The sequence below is a fragment of the Trichosurus vulpecula genome, chromosome 8 (assembly GCF_011100635.1).
Source record: "Trichosurus vulpecula isolate mTriVul1 chromosome 8, mTriVul1.pri, whole genome shotgun sequence".
NCBI lineage: Eukaryota > Metazoa > Chordata > Mammalia > Diprotodontia > Phalangeridae > Trichosurus > Trichosurus vulpecula.
Window position 1 is genome coordinate 53,841,712 of NC_050580.1, and position 19,713 is coordinate 53,861,424.

The 19,713-nt window shown below is 47.8% G+C and overlaps 2 protein-coding genes across 3 annotated transcripts in view; one reads left to right on the plus strand and one right to left on the minus strand.

The window, feature by feature from the left end:
• The window catches only part of CDH23 (cadherin related 23), a 552,108-nt gene that overhangs the window by 405,469 nt on the left and 126,926 nt on the right, over positions 1 to 19,713 (plus strand). For both annotated transcript variants that reach the window (XM_036735220.1, XM_036735219.1), the window contains exon 27: positions 17,326 to 17,386. In XM_036735220.1, the coding sequence (XP_036591115.1) occupies positions 17,326 to 17,386 (61 nt within the window). The remainder of the gene's footprint in view (positions 1 to 17,325; positions 17,387 to 19,713) is intronic.
• Positions 6,222 to 10,237, minus strand: C8H10orf105 (chromosome 8 C10orf105 homolog). Its single transcript, XM_036735223.1, has 2 exons — positions 10,203 to 10,237; positions 6,222 to 6,994 (listed from the first exon to the last, which is right to left on the minus strand). The coding sequence occupies exon 2, from the start codon at positions 6,987 to 6,989 to the stop codon at positions 6,567 to 6,569; it is 423 nt and encodes a 140-aa protein (XP_036591118.1). The 5' UTR covers positions 6,990 to 6,994; positions 10,203 to 10,237; the 3' UTR covers positions 6,222 to 6,566.

The following is a 19,713-nucleotide window of genomic DNA, read 5'->3' on the forward strand; positions in this document are numbered from 1 at the left end:
TGCCTGTGCCCAAGACCAGGGAGAGGAGCAGAGAAGGTTGGCTCCTCTGGGATCATGAAAATCCCAAGTGGATAAGTTTGTGGGAGAGATGAGAGAAGGGACAGGGAAACATAGGGAATTTCCAGTCCCTTCTTGCCATCTGAAGACAATGGGGAGGTTCTCAGAAAGACAGGCAAGGCTGGCATTCCATTGCTCAGACGTACCAGCCATAGGGGTTTACATCATGCCATGTTAACCCTGACTCCTCTAAAAACATAGAAGTGCCCCCTCTACCCCTGACACCAAAAGGAGACTTTCCCCAGGCTCCTTCTCCCTTGAAAGAGCCCTGGTTCTGGAACCAGAAGATCCAAGTTCAAATCCCAATTCCACACCTGAAGGACCTTGGGCAAACCCCTGCTTGTCTCTGGGCTTCCCTTTCCTCCTCTGAAGATTCTTTCCAGGCTCTAAGTCTATGAATCCACCATCCTTAGGTCCCATAGTTACTCCCAGTGCTTGAAGGGACCTATCTACTTTCTGGTCAGCCTTACTCTATCCCAGAGCCTGGCCCTGAGAGCCCACTGGAGCTTGGATCTCCCTGTTAACCGTGCTTTGAGATTCTTCCTTACCAGCCCCCAGCTCACCTAGTCTCTGTTCCTGCCCACTGCCATGCCTGGTACATCACCAGCCAGCATGGGCATATGTGCTTAGAAGCAGTCACTCCAGAGAGGAGAGCATGATTTTTCAACATTGACTATGAATAGGTATCTGCTTCTGTCATATAAGGCAAGGTGGGCATTAACAAGGACAAGACTAGCCTATTTGTTCAAGAGAAAGAGAGTAGGTCCTTCCAGCAGACAGACATCCATGCACCCATATTCCAACCTCAGACAACAAGACTTTATTCACCCAGTACTGTTCATAAGGTGGGGGGGGGCGGGGATCCCCTTCAAAGTATATAACTAACAGGGACCAGTAACACAAGTTCTTATTTCACAAGAGGAGAAACTGAAAGACAAAAAGTGGAATGATTTGCCCAAGATTCTCTAGTGACTTAGTGGTCAGGCCAAGGTGAGTCCTTGAAACCAAGGACATAGAGAGAAGGAGGAAGAAGTCACGGCCTTCAGAAGAGGGTGGTCTTCTCTGGAGGATCATCCCAAGGAGGGCCAGTGAATCAGTCCCACAGAGTTCAGTTCCACTAGATGCCTCAAATCCAGCTCCAGATCTCACTCTGGCTTGATGGGGGTGGTTGTCCTCATCTCTTTCTTCCCCATCTTCTTACAGAGTCACCCATCCCCTCTTGCTTCTGGGAGGGCTAGGAGATGCAGCTGGAGGCAAGTTATACTCCTCCAAGTGTGGGTTAAAAATCTTAAGCATCACACCTTCCCGGGCACTGACACACAGAGATTGGTAGTACCAGGATAAGGGTGTGGCTGTATCCTTCACCCAGATAGGCACAGTCCAGATAAAGGAGAAGCTAGAGAGTGAAATGTAGCTGGTGCTGGCTGCCCCAAGTCCCTTTGAAATGCTTAAGTCTTGTCTCCTGGCCCACAGAGCTTTGGTGGAGGGTCACACCCTCTTCATTTGTCATCACACAATAAATATTGGTACCACTTAGGGGTAGGAGTAAGGGGAGGGAGCAAGCAGAACAAGATGACAACTAAGATCTGTTCTCAATACTTAGTGGCCATGAATTTGAATATTGCTTCAGATAGGTGAGTTCACTGGGGCAGGTGATAAGAATGATCTGGGCTTCCTGAGAGCTCTGCATGAGCCAGCGCCCATGGACACAAGTGAGAGTATCTGAGAAAGCCTTGATATACTCAACAGCAGCACTCCTAGATAATGGGATTGGTTAACTAATTGTCCATGAGGAGGATGTAATTGGAAACCTACCTCCCCTCTACTTGGTTGCAGCCTCCCTCTAGTTTCTATACGCTCCTGTATTTTATATTTCTTATTTTGGGGGCTGGACCTGTAATTTTATAGTAGGGCTTAATTATTTGACTTTTATTTTATAATAGGTGATTAATAAGTGTGTGCTGAATGAGAGGGAAAAAATATCATCTGAGAGGGAACTCCTAGTATGGAAACTCTCTCCACTGAGTTATCTGAGACACTGAAAAGTTAAATGACTTTCTCATGGTCACACAGAGTCACCATTACAACCCAGGTCTTCTGGACTCTGAGACTGACCCTCTATCAACTATATCGCACTCTTTCTCATATGGCCCTGGGCACTAACAGGCAAAACTGGCACATAATACAGTCTTCAGACACTTGTCCCATAAAGCTAATAAACACAAGTGATTATGCACTGTGCATTGTACATGCTTCTTTTTGACCACAGAAGAAGGGGCTGGCTGAGGAAGGGGCTCTTAGGAGAAGCCTGAGTTCTGCAGAGTACCTAGGGCATTGCCTATTATCATTACGGGCCAGTAACATGCTTCCCCTCTCTCCCAAACTCATTACACTTCAGCAAGCTGAGCAGAAAGTAAAGGGCCGGGCAGAGGCGATAATGGGGGTGCCTCTTTTCCCTTAAGCAATGAGAGTGGCTGGTGACATTTCCTAATCAGAGCTCAGGTGTCACTTGCAGCTGCAAACAGCCCCTCGTTCTCCAGCCCATCACTTTCTGACACCATGCCAATGACAGGCTCCGAAAGGGGCCTTTTAACACATCTGAAGACGCCCCTACCTGATTGATCCTGACGCCTTCTTATTGAAGGAGTGCCTCCAGACACATCTGCTGAGATCATGATTAGATATAAATATATGACAGCCTCCAGCTTTCTCCCCCTCCAACGGGCACCCAGGCACTGCACAGAAAGGATACATGCAGAGAACACAAGGCCCAAGCTCTCTGGAGCCCAGCCATCCGGCAGCCAGCTAGAGAATGGACCGACACCCCTGGTGGATGGAAGGCTCCCCCAAATGTCAGTCAAGGCTGGGGGCTGTCCAGCTATGGAAGAAACTCACCCAACCCTAGAAGGGATCAGGCAGGACAATTAGATTTAGGTGACCTTATTGATGGTGCTCAGAACAGTGTGGTGCAATGGATGGAGAGCCAGCCTTAGAATCAGGCATACATTGACTCTGTAATCCTGGGCAAGTTATATCCCTTCTGTGTCTCCCAGGCAACTCTCTTAAGTCCATAAGTGGCAGAGCTAGTGCTTTGCTGCATTGCTAAAGGGAAGTGCCTTATACCAGTGAAATCAGAGGTCCAGCTTCTTTTTTTAATGGCCAATGTAGGAGTTGGGGTGAATGTGCCTTGGGCTCCCACAAAGTGGCCAAGAGATAAGAGCATCTCGACATCCATTCCAGCCTCCAAATTCTAGGGTCCTGAGTTCAGGGAACATTTGTGTGGAAAGATCCTCCGTTTCCCCAAAGGAGTACCCTGATCCAACCCCCCATCTCCAAGACTACATCCAGTCCACATAAATCATTTTAGAAGGATGTCAATAAACAGGAATATGCCTAAAGGAGGGTGCCAGGATGGTGAGGAATCAGAACCTTTTTCATACAAGGGTTGATTGAAGGAACTGAGAAGTGTTGAGCCTGGACAGGAAGAAGCCCAAGGAGAGAAGTCTCATTTTCGTATATTGGAAGAGGAAGCAGATTTGTTCCTTGTGACTCTGAGGAGCAGAACTAGGAGCTGTGAGTGGGAGGCACAGGGAAACGGGTCTCAGCTCAGTAGAAAGGAGGATGTTCAGCCCATGTTGACACAGAGCTGACCAACAGTGAAACGGGCTGACTCATGAAGAAACAAGTTCCCCATCACTGGAAGGAACCAAATGGGAGGCCAAATAATCTGTCAGAGAAGAGACTCCTCCACTGGACTGGAGATGGGCTAAGTTACCTCTGACTCTTGAAGCTCCCAACACCCAGCGAAGGGATGGGTTATACCTGGGGAAGCATGGCCTTTGAACCTGCTCTGTCAGTCTTAGGGATTCACCTTTCAGGGTCTCAGGCAAGCATTTTTCTGTCACTCTCAGGGACCCTGGAGCAAGATTGTTCTATTGGGAGAAACAATATGTACATGGGGTTGGGGGGGCGGGGAGTGAATCAGAGAGCTGACCTCATTACCAAAAAGACCTGGGTTCAGATTCTGCCTCTCGAACACGCTGTTGTTGTTCAATCATGTCCAACTTTTCTTGACCCCATTTGGGGTTTTCTTGGCTAAGATACTGGTGTGGTTGGCCATTTCCTTCTCCAGCTCATTTTACTGATGAGGAAACTGAGGAAAACAGAGTTAAATGACTCACCCAGTATCACATACTTAGTAATTGTCTAAGGCTGGATTTGAACTCAGGTCTTCCTGAGGTGGCCCAGCATGCCACCTACCTGCCCTGTACTGACTCTGAAGAACAACTTAACTTCTTGGTGCAAGGACAACAAAAGCTATAAGCTTCAGTGAAGGTGATGACCCGCATTGGTGAAGGGATTTCCAAATCTGGGAGTTCTCTATCCCAGTGAACTCACAGGTGTAGTCCCTATACCCTTTAAGTCCAAGATAAACACAAGGTAAATACAGAGTGTCAGGGAGGTGACAGGAAGGGCACTAGCAATGTGAGCGATCAGGAGGAGCTTAATGTGGGAGATGGCAGGAGCATCCCAGATAGGAGGGAGAGCCTGTGCAAAGGCCTGGAGGTGGGAAATACAGTTTGGGCGACACCAAGCACACCGGTTTGGCTGGAACAAAGAGGGCACAAAGGGAATTCATGGGCAAAAGTAGCCTAGAAATGGAGGCCAGGATCCAATTGTGAAGGGCTTTAAATGACAGGCAGTAGAGCTGTTATTTGATCCTGTAGGCAATAGGGGAAGGGAAAACACATTTATTATGTGCCTACTGTATACCAGTTGGGCACTGTGCTCAGCACTTTCCAAATATTATCTCATTTGATCTTCGAATGGGGAGCCAGTGGAGCTTTTTGGAGAGGGAGAACGGCCCGGTCAGTCCTGTGCTTTAGGAAAATCAATTTGTCGCCTGTGGAGAGGATGAGCAGAAAAGGAAGAAGAGTCTCGGGTCTCATTTTCTTTCATGAAGGGAAAGGCATTTGAGTGTTGTAGACAGAGGGAAAAGAAGAAGACAGAGCATTCCTTTTATTCAGCCAAAAGACCAGAGCCCAGCCATCCCCCAGCATCCCTGTGGGAAGCGAGGGTGTGGCAACAGCAGAGGGTCTCCCCGGTCCATCAAGGGGACCACTCCATCGCCCCTTATCCACCCACCCTGGAGTTGCCAGGAACCAGAACGTGACAACAGACTCTTTATTGATGGTCCAGAGGACCCGCTTTGCCCTTCATCTGAGCATCTCTACATGTTAAGGAGGCTCCAGCTGGAGGTATCCCCTCCCAGGCCCACCAGCCCCTCCACCAGAACCCAACCCTTTATAGCTTCTCCTTCATCCTTCAATCAAGCCATCCCCGCCAGCTGCAGCCTGCCAGCTCCCCTCTCCTTCCCCCCAGTTACAGAGAGGGATTCCTACTGATTAGCACTCCAGCTGCACAACAAGATAGAGCTCAATATTACCAGCATAATTACCTCCCCTCTGGGAAGCTCATCCTCTTCCCTTCCCCATGTTGTCCGTTATATCCATGGACTTGCCTGTTGCTGGGCCAGGAAGGAGATGGCAGAAGAAAGGGGCCAGTTGGAAACTTGTACTTTAAACCAGACTCTTCCTTTACACAGGAAGTCCTGGCTCCTAATATATATATATAGCATGGTCCTCTGCAGCTTGTGCCCATTGGTCAGGAAAGTTCTATGCCCCAAGAGCCAAAGGGCACCACTTTCTGCAACCTGGGAGCTCCATCTCTCCTGCAATGGTGGAAGTGAGCTGATGGGCATAACGGGTGTGAGGAGGGCATCCTGGGATCGCTGAGCCTAGAGCATGGGGAAGGAGGTTTCCTTTACCCTTCTAGGAGATAGTCCATTTGTGCCAGCCGCCACTCATCCTTATCCCCTGGCCAGACCAGTCTTGAGAATTAAATTGGAGTCCTTTATGGAAAAGAGCTTGCCCCAGGAATCCTTAGCTTTGGGACTCAGACAGTTTTGACCTTGGTTAGAAAGAAACCTCTGAGCTGAACAATGACTTTGGACTGTTTCAGAACTTTCTCCTACATCTAGGAAGGAGGTAGCCTGGAAGCATAGGTAGAATGTTGTGTCTTCAATGCCCAGAAGATGATTTTTCAAAGGGAAGTCTGGAAGCCTGGAATCTGCTTTTCAGAAAATGTTGCCCCTTCACCAAAGGGATTTCCAAGGGAAATCCTTGCTTGGGTTGGTGGGTACCTCCTGCTAACCTGGTTACAATTCTCCAGTTTATTCCTGAATAGACCTTCCAGTGGGAAGCAAATGACCATGTCCAAGATCTATGTCTGGAGTGGGACAATAGAGTTTAAGGACCTTCAGCTTTTCTTGTATTTTTTCTAAGGATAGAAGGGTGCAGTTGGGGCTAGGTGAAGTCACAGTGGAGATGGGCTGCCCAGTAGACCAGCTTTTGGGGAGGTTGCCCCACCCACACTTGACACCCATCAGCCTGGGGGAACCTGGATCTGGGACAGGGACAAGCGGACCTCCAGCCCCTCACTCTACCACATCACATCTTGGTTGATTCCATTAGGCCCCAATCCCGATCAGGTAGAGGCTGGTGGATGGCCGGCCCAGGGTGCTGAGATCCGGGCCGGCCGCGGCGGAAGCTGTGAATAGACTGGCGCAGGGAGCCAAGACGCTTCCAGAAACGGAGCTGGGGCTCACTGGACGTCTCTGGGTGGTAGGGCATGCATTCATGAGGGCTGTGGCGGGTGGGGTCCATGGCTGCCGGCTTGCAGAGGGTGACAAAAAGCAGGAAAGTCGCAAGCAGAAGGAAGATGCAGGCCAGAGCAATGATGATGGACAGGGGCTGCGGAATCTCCCCTGGGGGCAAAGGGCTGGATGCAGTAAGGTTGGTAGCGGTGGTGTTGGTCAAGAAAACCGGGCTGAGGGTTGGGGAGTTCTTGTGGTCAGGCTCCTCAGCGCTCATCTCTCCTGTAATCGACACATAATAGAAGGGCTCAGAAACCAAGCTTGACCCAACAATCCTACGGGATAGGTACTCTAGGCATCATCTCTATTGAATTTACAAATGAGAAAATTAGATTATGGAGGTTAAGTGACTCACCAAGGGTCACACAGCCCTAAAGTTTCAGGTCCAACATTATCCACCCTTCTGCCCCCTCTCTCTAAAGCTCCAAGAAAGAGAGCTGGACCTGGGGTGTACAGGACAGAATCCTTTACAGAATCTGCGCTTTTTAAACAGTTCTTGTGGCCCAGAAAAAAAAAATCCTGCGCTAGAAGTCCTGGAATCTGGTCCTTGGCCCAGCTAGCAACATTGTGCTATCTGAAACGTCATTATACCTCTAGAAATCTCAGCTTTCTCCTCTACAAAATAAAAAGAATCATCTCTCCTTCCTTCTTCCTTCCCTCCTTCCCTTTCTTCTACCCTCCTTCTCTTCCTCCCTCCCTGCCCTCCTTCCTCTCTTCTTCCTTCTCTCCCTTCCTTGCTCCCTCCATTTCTCCCTCCTTCCCTCTCTCTATACCACTGTTCCTCCCTCTTATCCTTCCTTTCTTCCTTCTTTCTGTCCTTCCTCCCTCCTCTTTCTCTTCTCTCTCTTCCTTCTTTCTGTCCTTCCTTTCTCCATCCCTTCCTTCTTCCTTCATTTCTTCCTTTCCTCTTCCCTCCTGCTTTTCCTCCCTCTCTCCCTTCCCTCCCTTCTCTCTTTCCTCCTTTCTTTCCTCTCTTCCTTCCTTTCTTCCTTATATAACAAGGTTTGGGGGATACATTTGAGGTTCTCATTTCTTCATTTCGGCCCATACTTTCATTGGTATGAGGACCTCCTGGTGAGGAAACTCCTTCCAATGCCAACCCTGGGGGAGTCAGAAGTCAGGTGACTTTTTGAGGATCTCTTAACCAGTCTTGGCAGAGATAGGTCTTCCTGACACAAAGGTTGGCTCTCTACCCTCTGTACCACGATAAAGACAAAACAAAATCATGGACAAAATCTACAGATAACAGAAGGTCAGGGTGGTAGCTTCCAGCCATCCCCAGAAGGGACAGTAAGATTGAATACTATAATCTGTAAAGAGGAACGAGAAATAACAGACACCTCTTGGCTGTCCTTGTTCATGGAGGGAAGCAGGAGCATCCCAAAATTAATTTCATCTTGGTTTTGGATGATGTCATATTTTAAGGACAACAGATTCACCTCCTCAGTGGTATTTATCTTGAGAAAATATTAAATCAGCAAGTATTAAGTGGTCTTCATTTTCACCTGCTTCTTCAGGGGACAGCCCAGGGTAGTGCCAGACTTGGATCAGTTTGGGCTGGATTTTTTTTGGGGGGAGGGGTTGTTTTTTGTAATCGCTGTGGTCCATAGAGTATATAAACCGTGGAGAAATGATCATCGTCGTGCTAATTCATCCTAATAATTAAAATAGCAGCCCAGCTCCCCTATCCATCTCCTCTCTCCCTGCCACTGCCCCCATCCAGCTGCAGCACTCACCAATCATATCAGAAGCAAGCTCTGGGTCACTGCTTCTCCCTTCTCAGTCCTGCCTATGGCTTGTCCACAGGCAGGCTGGCAGCAAGCATCCTGACCCTCTTCCTTCTGATCATTTCCAGGCAGTGGCCCAGCTCTCTCAACTCAGGCCCTGTGGAAATTCTGATGTCTGTCTAGTAATTCAGGGGCCTCCACCTCTCAGGCAGCAAGCCCAGAGACCAGTCTAGTCTCAATTCAAATCCTTGCTTTTTGCTCATTTCTAGGAGGGTAAAGGGGTCCAGGTGGTCTCTGTAGTTGGCCCTGGAACCTGAGAAAAAGTAGGTTTTCCTTCATTTACCTCCTATAGAGAGGACAGAGAAGACAGGGGTGGGTGGGGGTTGGTGGGGGTCTTTTCCCAAGCATAGTGTCTGCAAGCTTCCCTAATTTGGACTGACTCAGAAGAAATCCTGTCTGAATTAGGGAGAAGTCTAAAATGTTTGGAGTAATATTATCATATTACCTTTAAGAAAACACATGGTGATGCTGCCCTCCAACCTGCCTTCCCCAAGATTGTGTCTCCAAATAAGATTCTTGGTGGAGACCCCAATCCACTTCAATTAATTACTCCTATTTCTAATTAGTAGAGGCAGTGTACAATAAAAAGTAAATTGAAGTCACTGGATCTGGGTTTGAATGCTGTCTCTACTCCTTCTTATCTATGTGACCCCTAGATGAGTCACTCCTCTTGTCCTCATCTTCCTTGCCTGGAAAATGAGGGGATTGGAATAGATGACCTTTAAGGTTCTCTCTGGTTATCTATGATCCACATACTGGGTTTAATAAAGTAAGAATTACTTGTAATTAGTGAAAGGTATGAATAATTACTCACGTTTACATATCTGAAGGTTTATAAGGTATTTTCCTCACAATGACCCTGTGAGCTCAATAGTACAAGAATTTTTGCTCCCACTTTACAGATGCAGAAACTGAGGCTCAGAGAAGTCAAATGACTTTCTTAGCTCACACAGCAAGAGAGAGAGAGCTAATTCAGATCCACTGACTCCAAGTCCTTTGACCTGTCCCATCCCCTACACCACATTGCTGAAAAATACAAAGCCACTTCTCCTAGAGATGCTATACTGGCTGAGCTGCAGGCCCCCCTCCATTTATTCCCTTCTAATGTCCCTCAAATGACAATGACCACAGATGTCTACTACCAGTGTCCTGGAGACAGAACATTGAGAGAGAGGGAAGCTGCTATGGGGGGGGGACAGGTCTGGGGGCTGAGGAAGTCACTTGGTAGGTATCACCATCAGAGGCTACATCCTCACTCTGGCCATCCCTATGAAGACCCATTAGACAGACTGATTGTCTAGACTAACTTCCTTCCTTGGTGACTTCCCCAAGTGAATCTGCTGGAAACTCCTTTCTTCCGGAGATGCTATTTAACCAAATACACTCTGAGGAGATGAAGCAAAGACTGGAAGTTTGTGTTAGAAAAAGGGCCACCTGACTCGGGATGCCCCAGATCTGGGGGCACCACCCTGCTTCTCTGACTTTCACGGGAAGCCTCTTCTTCCCCTCTGCCTCATTGCCTTCCCCCCATCAGGGAAGCCTAGAAATCAAGCCATCCAGGAATCAATCAATCCAATCATCCATTCTTGTCCCCCAAACCTCTTGTAGCTCTTTCTGGGGAGAAGGGGGTACAGGGAACTGACCTCTTCTCAGTGCACTCAGCCAAAAGACTTCTTGAGACGATGCAGCCCCGTACTGGTCACTCTAAAAGCAAAGAGGCTCCTCAGTGGTCCCTGGAGATGGGTGGCCAGTCTCTGCTCCCTGGGGACTTCTTGGGTCTCTGGAGTTCTAGCTGCTCCCGTCCTGCTCTGGCTTGAGCTTTTAATTTGCTTTTGTCCCTCTAAGGACAATCCTAAGGAGTGAGTTAAAGTGGGCCTCCCCCTAGCCCCCACCCCCCTCTTCTTTCCCAGGGCTGTTGGTCCTGACTTTGGGGGAAGGGAAGAAGGAGAGGGGATGGGCAAGGGGTAGAGATGGCAACTGAGATGTGGGAAGAAGTTCCCCAGCCCAGCCTGGGAGCAATCAGGGCCCCCAGCCTAGGGGATTGTCATGATTTCCCTCATTCTCTTGGGAGGAGGCAGTGGCAGTAGCAGAGTTGGGGCTGAGAGCGGGAATATGGAGGGGAGAAGGACAGAGTGGAGTAAGAATTAGCTCTTTTCTCAGCCCTTCAAGCCCTCCCAATGCTCTCACCTTCCCCTGGTGAAAGTTTGAATGGTACGGTCTGACTATTCAGTGCCTGCCAGCCTCCAGGTTACTGAGGGAGTGGGAACCATGGGAAGGCAGAGGGAGGGAGGGAGAGAGGGGGAGACTGGAAGTGGGCCCCATTCCCCGGGTTACCGGCTGCTTCTTTGGCCTCCCAGCATCCCACAGCCTGTCTCTTCTCTCTTCCCTGCCCCCCCCAACTCTTCTTTGGGCATAAACCTTTCCCTGTATTTCTTTCCTTCCCACCCCCTCGCCAGCCTCCCGGTGGAAAGAGTTATGCAGAATGGGCAGTCCAAGGCAACCGACAGGCGGAGGAGATGGTGTTTGATGGCGATTGAAGTTGATGTCCTTACGATTTGGGTGGCCTGTCCCTGAGACCCTCCAGGCAGCAGCCATCCCTCCCCTCCCCCATGCCCTCTCCCCCACTCACTCCTCGAAGCACACACTCAGACACTCTCACACCCCATCCCTCCTCCCTGACTCTTCAGCCTCCTTTCCCACAGAAGCCAGAGGGTAGCAGCTGCCCCTAGCAACAGCTGGCTGGCTCACGAATGAGGATGACAGAGATTCATCAGTTTTAGCTGAGGACGGAGCCTACCCAACCAGGAAGGGAAAGCATAATAACAGCTAACATTTATCTGCTGCTTTCAAGTTGGCAAAGCATTTTACATAAATTATTTGATCTTCACAACCACCTTGTGAAGCAGGCACCATTATTATCCCTGTTTTACAGATGCAAAAGCTAAGGCTGAGAGAGGTTGATTGTCTTGCGCACACTCACCTAGCTAATGCCTGAGGAAGGATTTGAACTCAGATCTTCCTATTTCAAGTCGTACCCTCTTTCCGTCGTGCCCCACGGCTGACTTGTTTTACTCAAATATTAAATAATGTGAAACATGGCTCCTAGAAACTCCAGAACCCGGGGAAAGCCTTTACTCTGCCTGCTGTAGTACTTAGAGCTCTGATTCTCACTCCTTCCACCTCCTCCTTCTTCCCATCCCAGAGTCCACAAGCCCTACCTCTGATGCAGCTTCATTATGAATGGGAAGTTTCTGCGGATGCAGTTGCCCAAGGATGTAAGCAGCCTCAGGTGTGGGGTGAGGGGAAGACACTGGATGGGGAGAACAGGTGTCTGTAATTCAGGCTTGCCCCCCCCCCACCCTGGAAATCCGTAGTTCTGACCTCCATCATTCTACATACATCTCCCACATCACCCCCAGCCTTTTTAGTCCCCACTCTCTGCTGTGATCAGGCTGTGTGTTATAACTGATTTAGAGGATCTGAATCTGAGTTCTGCTGCTTACTGCTTCTGTGATTTTGGGGATTCAATTCAATAAATATTAAGTGCCTACTATGTGCTAGGACCCCCAAGTCTACAAAGACAAAAAAAACTTAAATTTTAAATACTTTAAAAAACACTTAACTGCAAGAGCTTAAATTCAACTGGGGAAGGGGGGCAGGTAAGTACAATATATACACCAATGCATCTAATGTAAGAGAAGGAGAAGGGGAGAGACAGACAGAGCTAATAATGGAATCAGGAAAAGCTGTGTGTGGGAGAAGGCATCTACTCTTTAGTTTAGAATTTTAAGAGATGATAACTGTACTTCTGTGGACCTTGGTTTCCCCATTTGTAAAATAAGTTGGATTCATTAACCTCCTAGGTCCCTTCAAGCTCTGATGCTTTGACTTAAGGTGCAGGGATTGGCACCCCCAAGTTGGCTGTGCTGGGTGAGGCAGTGGTAGGCTGAATGAGGTTGCCCCTAAGCATGAGGAGGTCTTCACTTTTCCCTGGGTCAAGTTTTAGATGGGAGAAATAACAGATGCCCTGGAAACTCTGGCTAGTTATCAAGCACTGTGGGAATTTTCCCAGCCTATAGTCTTCAGACTCAGCAAGCTGCATTACCAGAAAGGCAAGCAGGATTTGCACCCATTCTCAAGCCAGGAATGAGGAAGACAAAGTCTGGTATTAAACGGGAAGTCTCCGGTAAAGCCCTGCAGTGTATGGCAGAGGCACCAGGTGGAACCACTGGACTACATTTCCTCCCAGGGCAGAGGAATTGTCCCATTCCTTCTGTTGATTTGCTCAAGGCCTTCAGCTGATGGAACTTCCCACTTCCTCCTTCTCATCCCCCAACCCTTCCTGTTGAGTATTCAAGACTTCCTGGGGAGGCTGAGAGGGGAGAGGAGGGGAGGGGAAGGGAGTACAGTTGGTCAGGGAGCTAGAACACCTCCAGCTCTTGTAGAAACTAGGAGGGCCCCTTGGGGGAACAGTGAACAAAGGAAACCTATGTACCCCAAGAGCCTATCTGAAAAGAGCAGAGTAGACCCCAACCCTGCCCCAGACTCTTCCTCCAGCATTCCCTGGGTCTCTAACATTTTCCCTTACTATCCTAGGGCAGCCACCATGTCAGATCATGGACCCTGCTGTCAGATTACTTCCAGGATGGGTTATTTCTTTTGGTGTGGGCACCCTCTCCACCAATGACAATCAATAGCCTGCTACACCTCACTTAATTTTGTGAATTATTGTGATGGAGGAAGAAAAGTCATCATTCCCCTTTAACCAGACTTTGAAGTAATGAACCTCAGATTTTAGCTAGATCAGTTCTTAAAACACAGACATGGTCTCCCATTAAACCCATACTTCTAGATTTAAACCCTAAAGGCATCATTTGGCTCAATTGCCTCATTGGACAGATAGGGAAACAGAGGCCCAGAGGTGAGGGCAGACCTGAAATTCAAACTCAGGTCTTCTGAATCCAATCCAGCCCAGTTTTTTTATACTGACTCCTACTTTAACAATGGGTTCTAAGCTCAGTTGTATCTTCATATTAGTTACTGTCACAGAAAATAGATATGTGCTTTTGGGATGAAAGAGGATTTGAAACCAAACCCTGGCTCCTACCCTTCCCTGAAGTATCCTGTTAGAAGGTAGAGTTCATCAAATCAATCCAAGTACTTAATCTTACAGAGCAGGAAACTGAGTCCCTGAGAAGGAAAGTGACTTGTTCACAGTAACAGAGAAAGGTTCATTCAACATAATAGAGATGGAGAGCCACCTTTGAAACCAGGAAGATCTGATACATCTGGCTGCGTGAGCCCAGTCAAATCACTTAAAGTCTCTAGGCCACTCCCTAAGACTAAAAATTGCAGAGAAGGTACTGACCTACTTTGGGGGGGGGGGGGCAGGGGAGAGGGGGGGAATTTGCTTACCTGAGAGTTCTCCATGTCAATGAAATCACAGGTCTACTCCCTATCTCTGTGTGACAAGCACTAGATATACAAAGATAGTAAGTAAACAGACCTACTCCCAGGGAATGCATATTCTAATGGTAGACAAAATCAAATCCACTGAGATTTGAAAGGGAGGCTACTTCCTAATCACTCCATATTTAATTTCTATGGGTATATCTTCCATGTTATTTAGTTTTCTTGGCAAAGATACTGGAGTGGTTTGCCATTTCCTTCTCCCGTAAACAGGGTTAAGTGACTTGCCCAGGGTCACACAACTAGTGTCTGAAGTCTGATTTGAACTTGCATCCTCCTGACAGCTGGGCCAAGTTCTCCACTGCACCACCTAGCTGCCCTATTTAGTCTCCGTATCTCTTCTCTATTGTTGTTGTCCATCCTTCATTCTCTTTTGGTTTGGAGTTGGTGGTGGTGGTGGCAAGGAAGGGGATCCCCTTCTCTACAAGGATCGTTCCCCTCAAGTATGGCTGATGGTCTAAGGGTCATAGCAAGTCCCAGAACCCTTGGGCTCAGAGTCCTGGGCTGTCTTCATCAGGATCTGAGGGGAAGTGGGCAGTAAGGGGTGGTTTGACTCCCCTGTCCCACACTGCCTTCTGTGTTTCTGTCAGATTGCCTTGCTGCAAGAATACAATCTCCTTTTTCCTGCCTTGTCACCCTTCCTAAAGGATCCCCTTCTCTTCTGCAAGGCAACCCATGCTATTGGCAGGGTATAGGACCAGCTCACTGGGCCAGGGAAGAAGAGACACATCTGCTGTGTGTCCTGGGCTTCTGTCCCCTCCTCTAGACCATGATAGAACTTGGGTTCCACCAGTCCAAGCCCCAGCTGTTGGCAGCCTCTCTTCTCTTCTCTATCTCACCATCATTCCAGCTTGACCACAGCTCCACCCCTGGTGTACCATCTTATGTCCCAGTCTCTTTCTTAGAGCACCATTTTTGTCAGCTATCCTTCAAATGTCCAGCACTGTGCTTTAGGACAATTTTCCACGTTGGTGCAAAGCCCCTGTTACCTACCTTTGTTATAACTCTGAGGCAGAGGACCTGGGTTCTCATTTACTAGCTGTGTGACTTTTTGCCATTCTGAGCCTCAGTTTCCTCGTCTGTAAAATGGGAGAAATAACGCGTATAGTCCCTACTTCACAAGGTTGTTGTAAGGAACAAAAGAGATAATATCTTTAAGTGTCTTGTATACCAAAAAACAGGATATAAATGTAAGATATTGTTATCAGGACTGGACACCACATTTTGAGAAAGACATCAACAAACTGGAATGTGTCCACAGGAGGGCAACTGAGATGGCAAGGGGCTTGGAGGCCATATCAGCTGGAAGAAATGAGTATGTTTAGCCTAGAGAAGAGACAGGACAAGATGGCTATCATCAAGGACATTTTTGGAGGCAGGATGGAGCTTGCTTTTCTTAGTGCCAGAGGGCAGAACCAGGGACAGAGGAAAAAGGTGCAGAGAGAGAGGCAGATTTAGGTGTGATGTCAGGAAAATCCTCCTAATGGTTAGATCTGGCTAAAAGTCAAAAAGGCTGCCTTGAGAAAGAGTAGGTTCCCCATCTCTGGAGGTCTTAAATGGAGATTAGATGACCATTTATCGGGAATGTTGTTGAGAAAGGATTTCTGCGCAGCTATGGGCTGGAACAGATGCCCACAGAGGATAATTCTGTGACTTTTCTAGCATCAAGAGCCATTGTTTGCAATGAGGCTGCTGGTAACCAGGAGAGCCCTGGGAGGTTCCGAGGGGACAGGAGCAATCTATGGGGAATGAGTCCAAAATCTGCTGGATGAAGCAAAGCTAGCAATGACCTCGGGTGGGATTGGAATTATCCCACACTCAATAACCAGATGCCTTGAAGAATGTGTGGTTCATCAATCTCCATATTGATTAACGCACTTAGCTAATGCCCATTATTTGTTAAGACCAGGCTGATTTTTTAAGACCAGGTAAATTTGAGCAATTAGTAGTAATTAGTAGTAAGATTTTAGCTCTTTCTCTTCTAAGGAAGAAGCATGAGAGTTAAAAGAACACTAGACAGGGAATCAAAAGACCTGGATTCCAAATCTGCCTGGCACTTACTATCGAAGAGCGAGCCACTCTGCCCCTGTGAGTCCCAGATATCTCTTCCCTATACCTATACTTATCTCCCAGGGTTGTTGTGAGGCTCAAATGAGATAATACATAAAATACAAACTTTGAAACAGAGATAATTGCCCTAGAGAGGAATCCATTTAGGAGGTCCATGAACTTGGATGAAGAAAAAAATACATCTTTATTTTCACCAACCCCTGCTTTCCTTTGCAATTCTATGTGTTTTATTTGACACATTTAAAAAATATTATTCTGAGAAGGGATCCACAGGTTTCACCAGACTGCCAAAGGGGCTCTTGACACAAAAGTGGTTAAGAAAGCCTGCTTTCAAGTGTTACATAAATGTTATTAGTCACAATAATAATCCTATCTGTGACTTTTGGCATTTCTCTGGGCCTCAGTTTCCTCTCCTGTAAGTGAGAGGGTTGGATTGATGATGCCTTAATTCCTTCCAGTTCCCTTTCTTGTATTACTTTGTAAGAGTGACATATGACAACAACCCTGGGTGGGAGGGGGTGGGGAGCAAATGTGATTTCATCTGCAGGGAGAATTCCCAGTATGGAAACTCCTTCTACCCAGTCCATAACTCAGTACATAAGTCCTAGGGAGTTAGTTATTCAAGGCACATAACGGTTAAGTGAATAGCCCAGGGTCACACAACTGCTAGGTACCAGAGGTGAGCATCAAAACCAGCTTCTTTTGACTCCAAACCCAGCAATCCACCCATAATGCCAAGGCTGCCACTGTGAGATAAACAGGCAGGGATTAATGATGCTCCTTTTGTACCTCAGGAAAGTGAGTCAATAATTTAATTTTGTTAAGGTACTAAAAGGGATAAGGACCTTGATATGAGGCCCTAAAACATTTGGAGAGACCCTTAGTGCTCTTTTAAGCTAAAACTCTTTCCATCACCTTTCTTCTCCCACCCTGATTCTACCTGCTTCCATATACATGCCCCACATTGGTAGTAAGGATGGAGAAGCAGCTAGCCTAGAGACAGCCCAGAGCCCCCACTGTGCATGTGGGAGTTCTGGATCCTGGTCGATCCCCTATGTGGTGTGAGCTAAACTGGATGCATTTATCCCCAGACTCCCTCTTTGGCCAAGTTCTGAATAGGGGAATGGACCAATGGAGGTGGTGGGAGGGGGAGGGGAAGGAATGCCATAAGAGTAATTTCTTCTAGAATGGTCTAAATGTAAAGAATTAATATCATCTCTCCTCCAGCTGATGGCCACAGATGCAGACGAGGGCGATAATGGGCGCGTGTGGTACCGCATCCTCCATGGTAAGTGTTATAAACCTTTATTCCTAAAAGGTAGGGATCATCATCCCCTGGTTTAGAATATTAGTCACCCTCCCAAAAGGTCCCTGCCTTGCCCTGACACCTGGTAGCAGGGATAGATACATAGACATAGACATAGACAGACAGATAGATAGATATAGAGAGAGGGAGAGGGAGAGACAGAGGGAGAAAGAGAGGGAGAGGGTGAGGGAGAAGGAGAGGGAAAAGGAGAGGGAGAGGGAAAGGGGGAGGGGGGAGAGGGGGGGAGGGAGGGAGAGAGAGAGAGGGAGGAACAGAGAGAGAGAGAGAGAGAGAGAGAGAGAGAGAGAGAGAGAGAGAGAGAGACTGAGACTGAGAGAGAAATCCTATAACTGAGGATCTTTCTTTGATTTCTCTGCCTGGTCAGAGGCTTGAATCTCCTGTAGATAATATCCTTGGGCTCTCCTCTTTGTGGCAAGGTAGACCCTGGTTAGCCGCTACGGTGGAGTTTGGGGAGGAGTTAGAGCATAGGTTCCTAAAGTGGGTGATATCACCCCCTGGAGGTGCTGTAACAACGGGGGAGGGGCAGTAGTAGCCTTAGGTGCAATGAGGGGGTGGGGCATTGAATAAAAATAAGGGGGTGGTAGAAGCATAAGGAAAGAAGAGATTTTTGAGAGACTGCTGATTCATGTTGCATCTGTTGTGTAACAGGGTTAAAGTCGCAGTGATTACATTATTTTCCAAATAAACACACAAAATGCAAGTTCTAACTAATCAGTGGTCAAGTTCACTGACAGGTCTAAAGTGTTGGCAGGAGAGCATGCCATGCATTATTGGGAAGTCCAGCATGCATCGGCAGGAATATGTGTGTGTAATGACTTGTTCACAGTATATTACGATATGGTTCCATGGTGCAATATTGCATCACCTAAATTTTAAAGCAGGAAAAAGAAACCCACAAATTTACAGTTATTAAATTTAAGATGTATCATTTTTTAAAAATATATATATTACATTTTTTGAAATGACAGAAATTTCAAAAAAAACCATTAAAGGGTTAAAGAGAGTAGATTTCCAGGGGGGTGGTGAGCACTTTTTTTTAAAGGGGGTGGTAAAGCAAATAAGTTTGGGAACCTCTGAGTTAGAGCCTTGCCAAGCCCCAGTCAAAGCAGGGATTTTGCTCCTTCCCCAAGTCCTTACAGCCCAAATACAATTTCTCAAGAGTCCATGTTGACCATGACTCAAATGAGCCTCATATCCCTCCATCTTCCAGGGCAGTGGAATGTTTTACTGACATCCATCCCTTCTAGAGAGCTTCCTTTCAGCTGGACCACTAGCTGGAGGAAGCTCCTTCTCTAAAAAGAGCACACTTCACTTTCTTGCTTACTATAGTTGACAGAATTTCCCAGAATTGAGTGTAGTCTGTGCCCTGGCCCCTGGCCCAATCAAGTGTAATCATACCCCAAGGGAATCTTTTCTCTGTGAGCATTAGGCTTCCTACTCCTTTCCCTCCCCCAGCATACAACCAGGTCAGACTAGGGCCCTCCATGTTACAAACACCAGCCCTGGTGAGCTTAGACTAGCAAGTGTTCCCTCTGGCTCGTCTCTCTTTGTCTAGTCTTAGGGTTCCTCTTACCTAGCGTTCCTCTCCTACAGTCCCTAGCACAGGCTCAGCAGAACTGCTGGCCTGAATGATGAAGGTTGCCATATTGGAAGGATAGTTCATAGTGAGCCTGGCACTGTCCCCTTTAGAGGGCAGCCATCTCTGACTAACTGGAGCCTCAGCGGCACAGGTTTGGGACTCTCCAGCTGCCTCAGGGGCCCAGTAGTTCATAGTGAACCTGGCACTGTCCCCTTTAGAGGGCAGCCATCTCTGACTAACTGGAGCCTCAGCGGCACAGGTTTGGGACTCTCCAGCTGCCCCAGGGGCCCAGTAGTTCATAGTGAACCTGGCACTGTCCCCTTTAGAGGGCAGCCATCTCTGACTAACTGGAGCCTCAGCGGCACAGGCTTGGGACTCTCCAGCTGCCCCGGGGGCTCAGTGTATTCAGGATGATCCCAAATCTGCCCTCTCATCCTGTCTTCCAGTCATTCGGATGGTCATGTCCGACAGAGCTGCCAATTCTCCAAACACAGGCTATCCACTTACCCTTACACCGTGCCTCCCTACAAGCCTGGGAGGCTGAGCTCTTTGATGTTCCTCAGACAAGACCTCCATCTCCCAACTCCATGCCTGGAATGTTCTCCCTCCTCATCTCAGCTTCCTGTCTTCCTACCTTCTATAAGAAGTTTCCTGATCCCCCTTAATGCCTATGCTTCCCTCTGTTAATTACCTCCTATTTATCCTACAA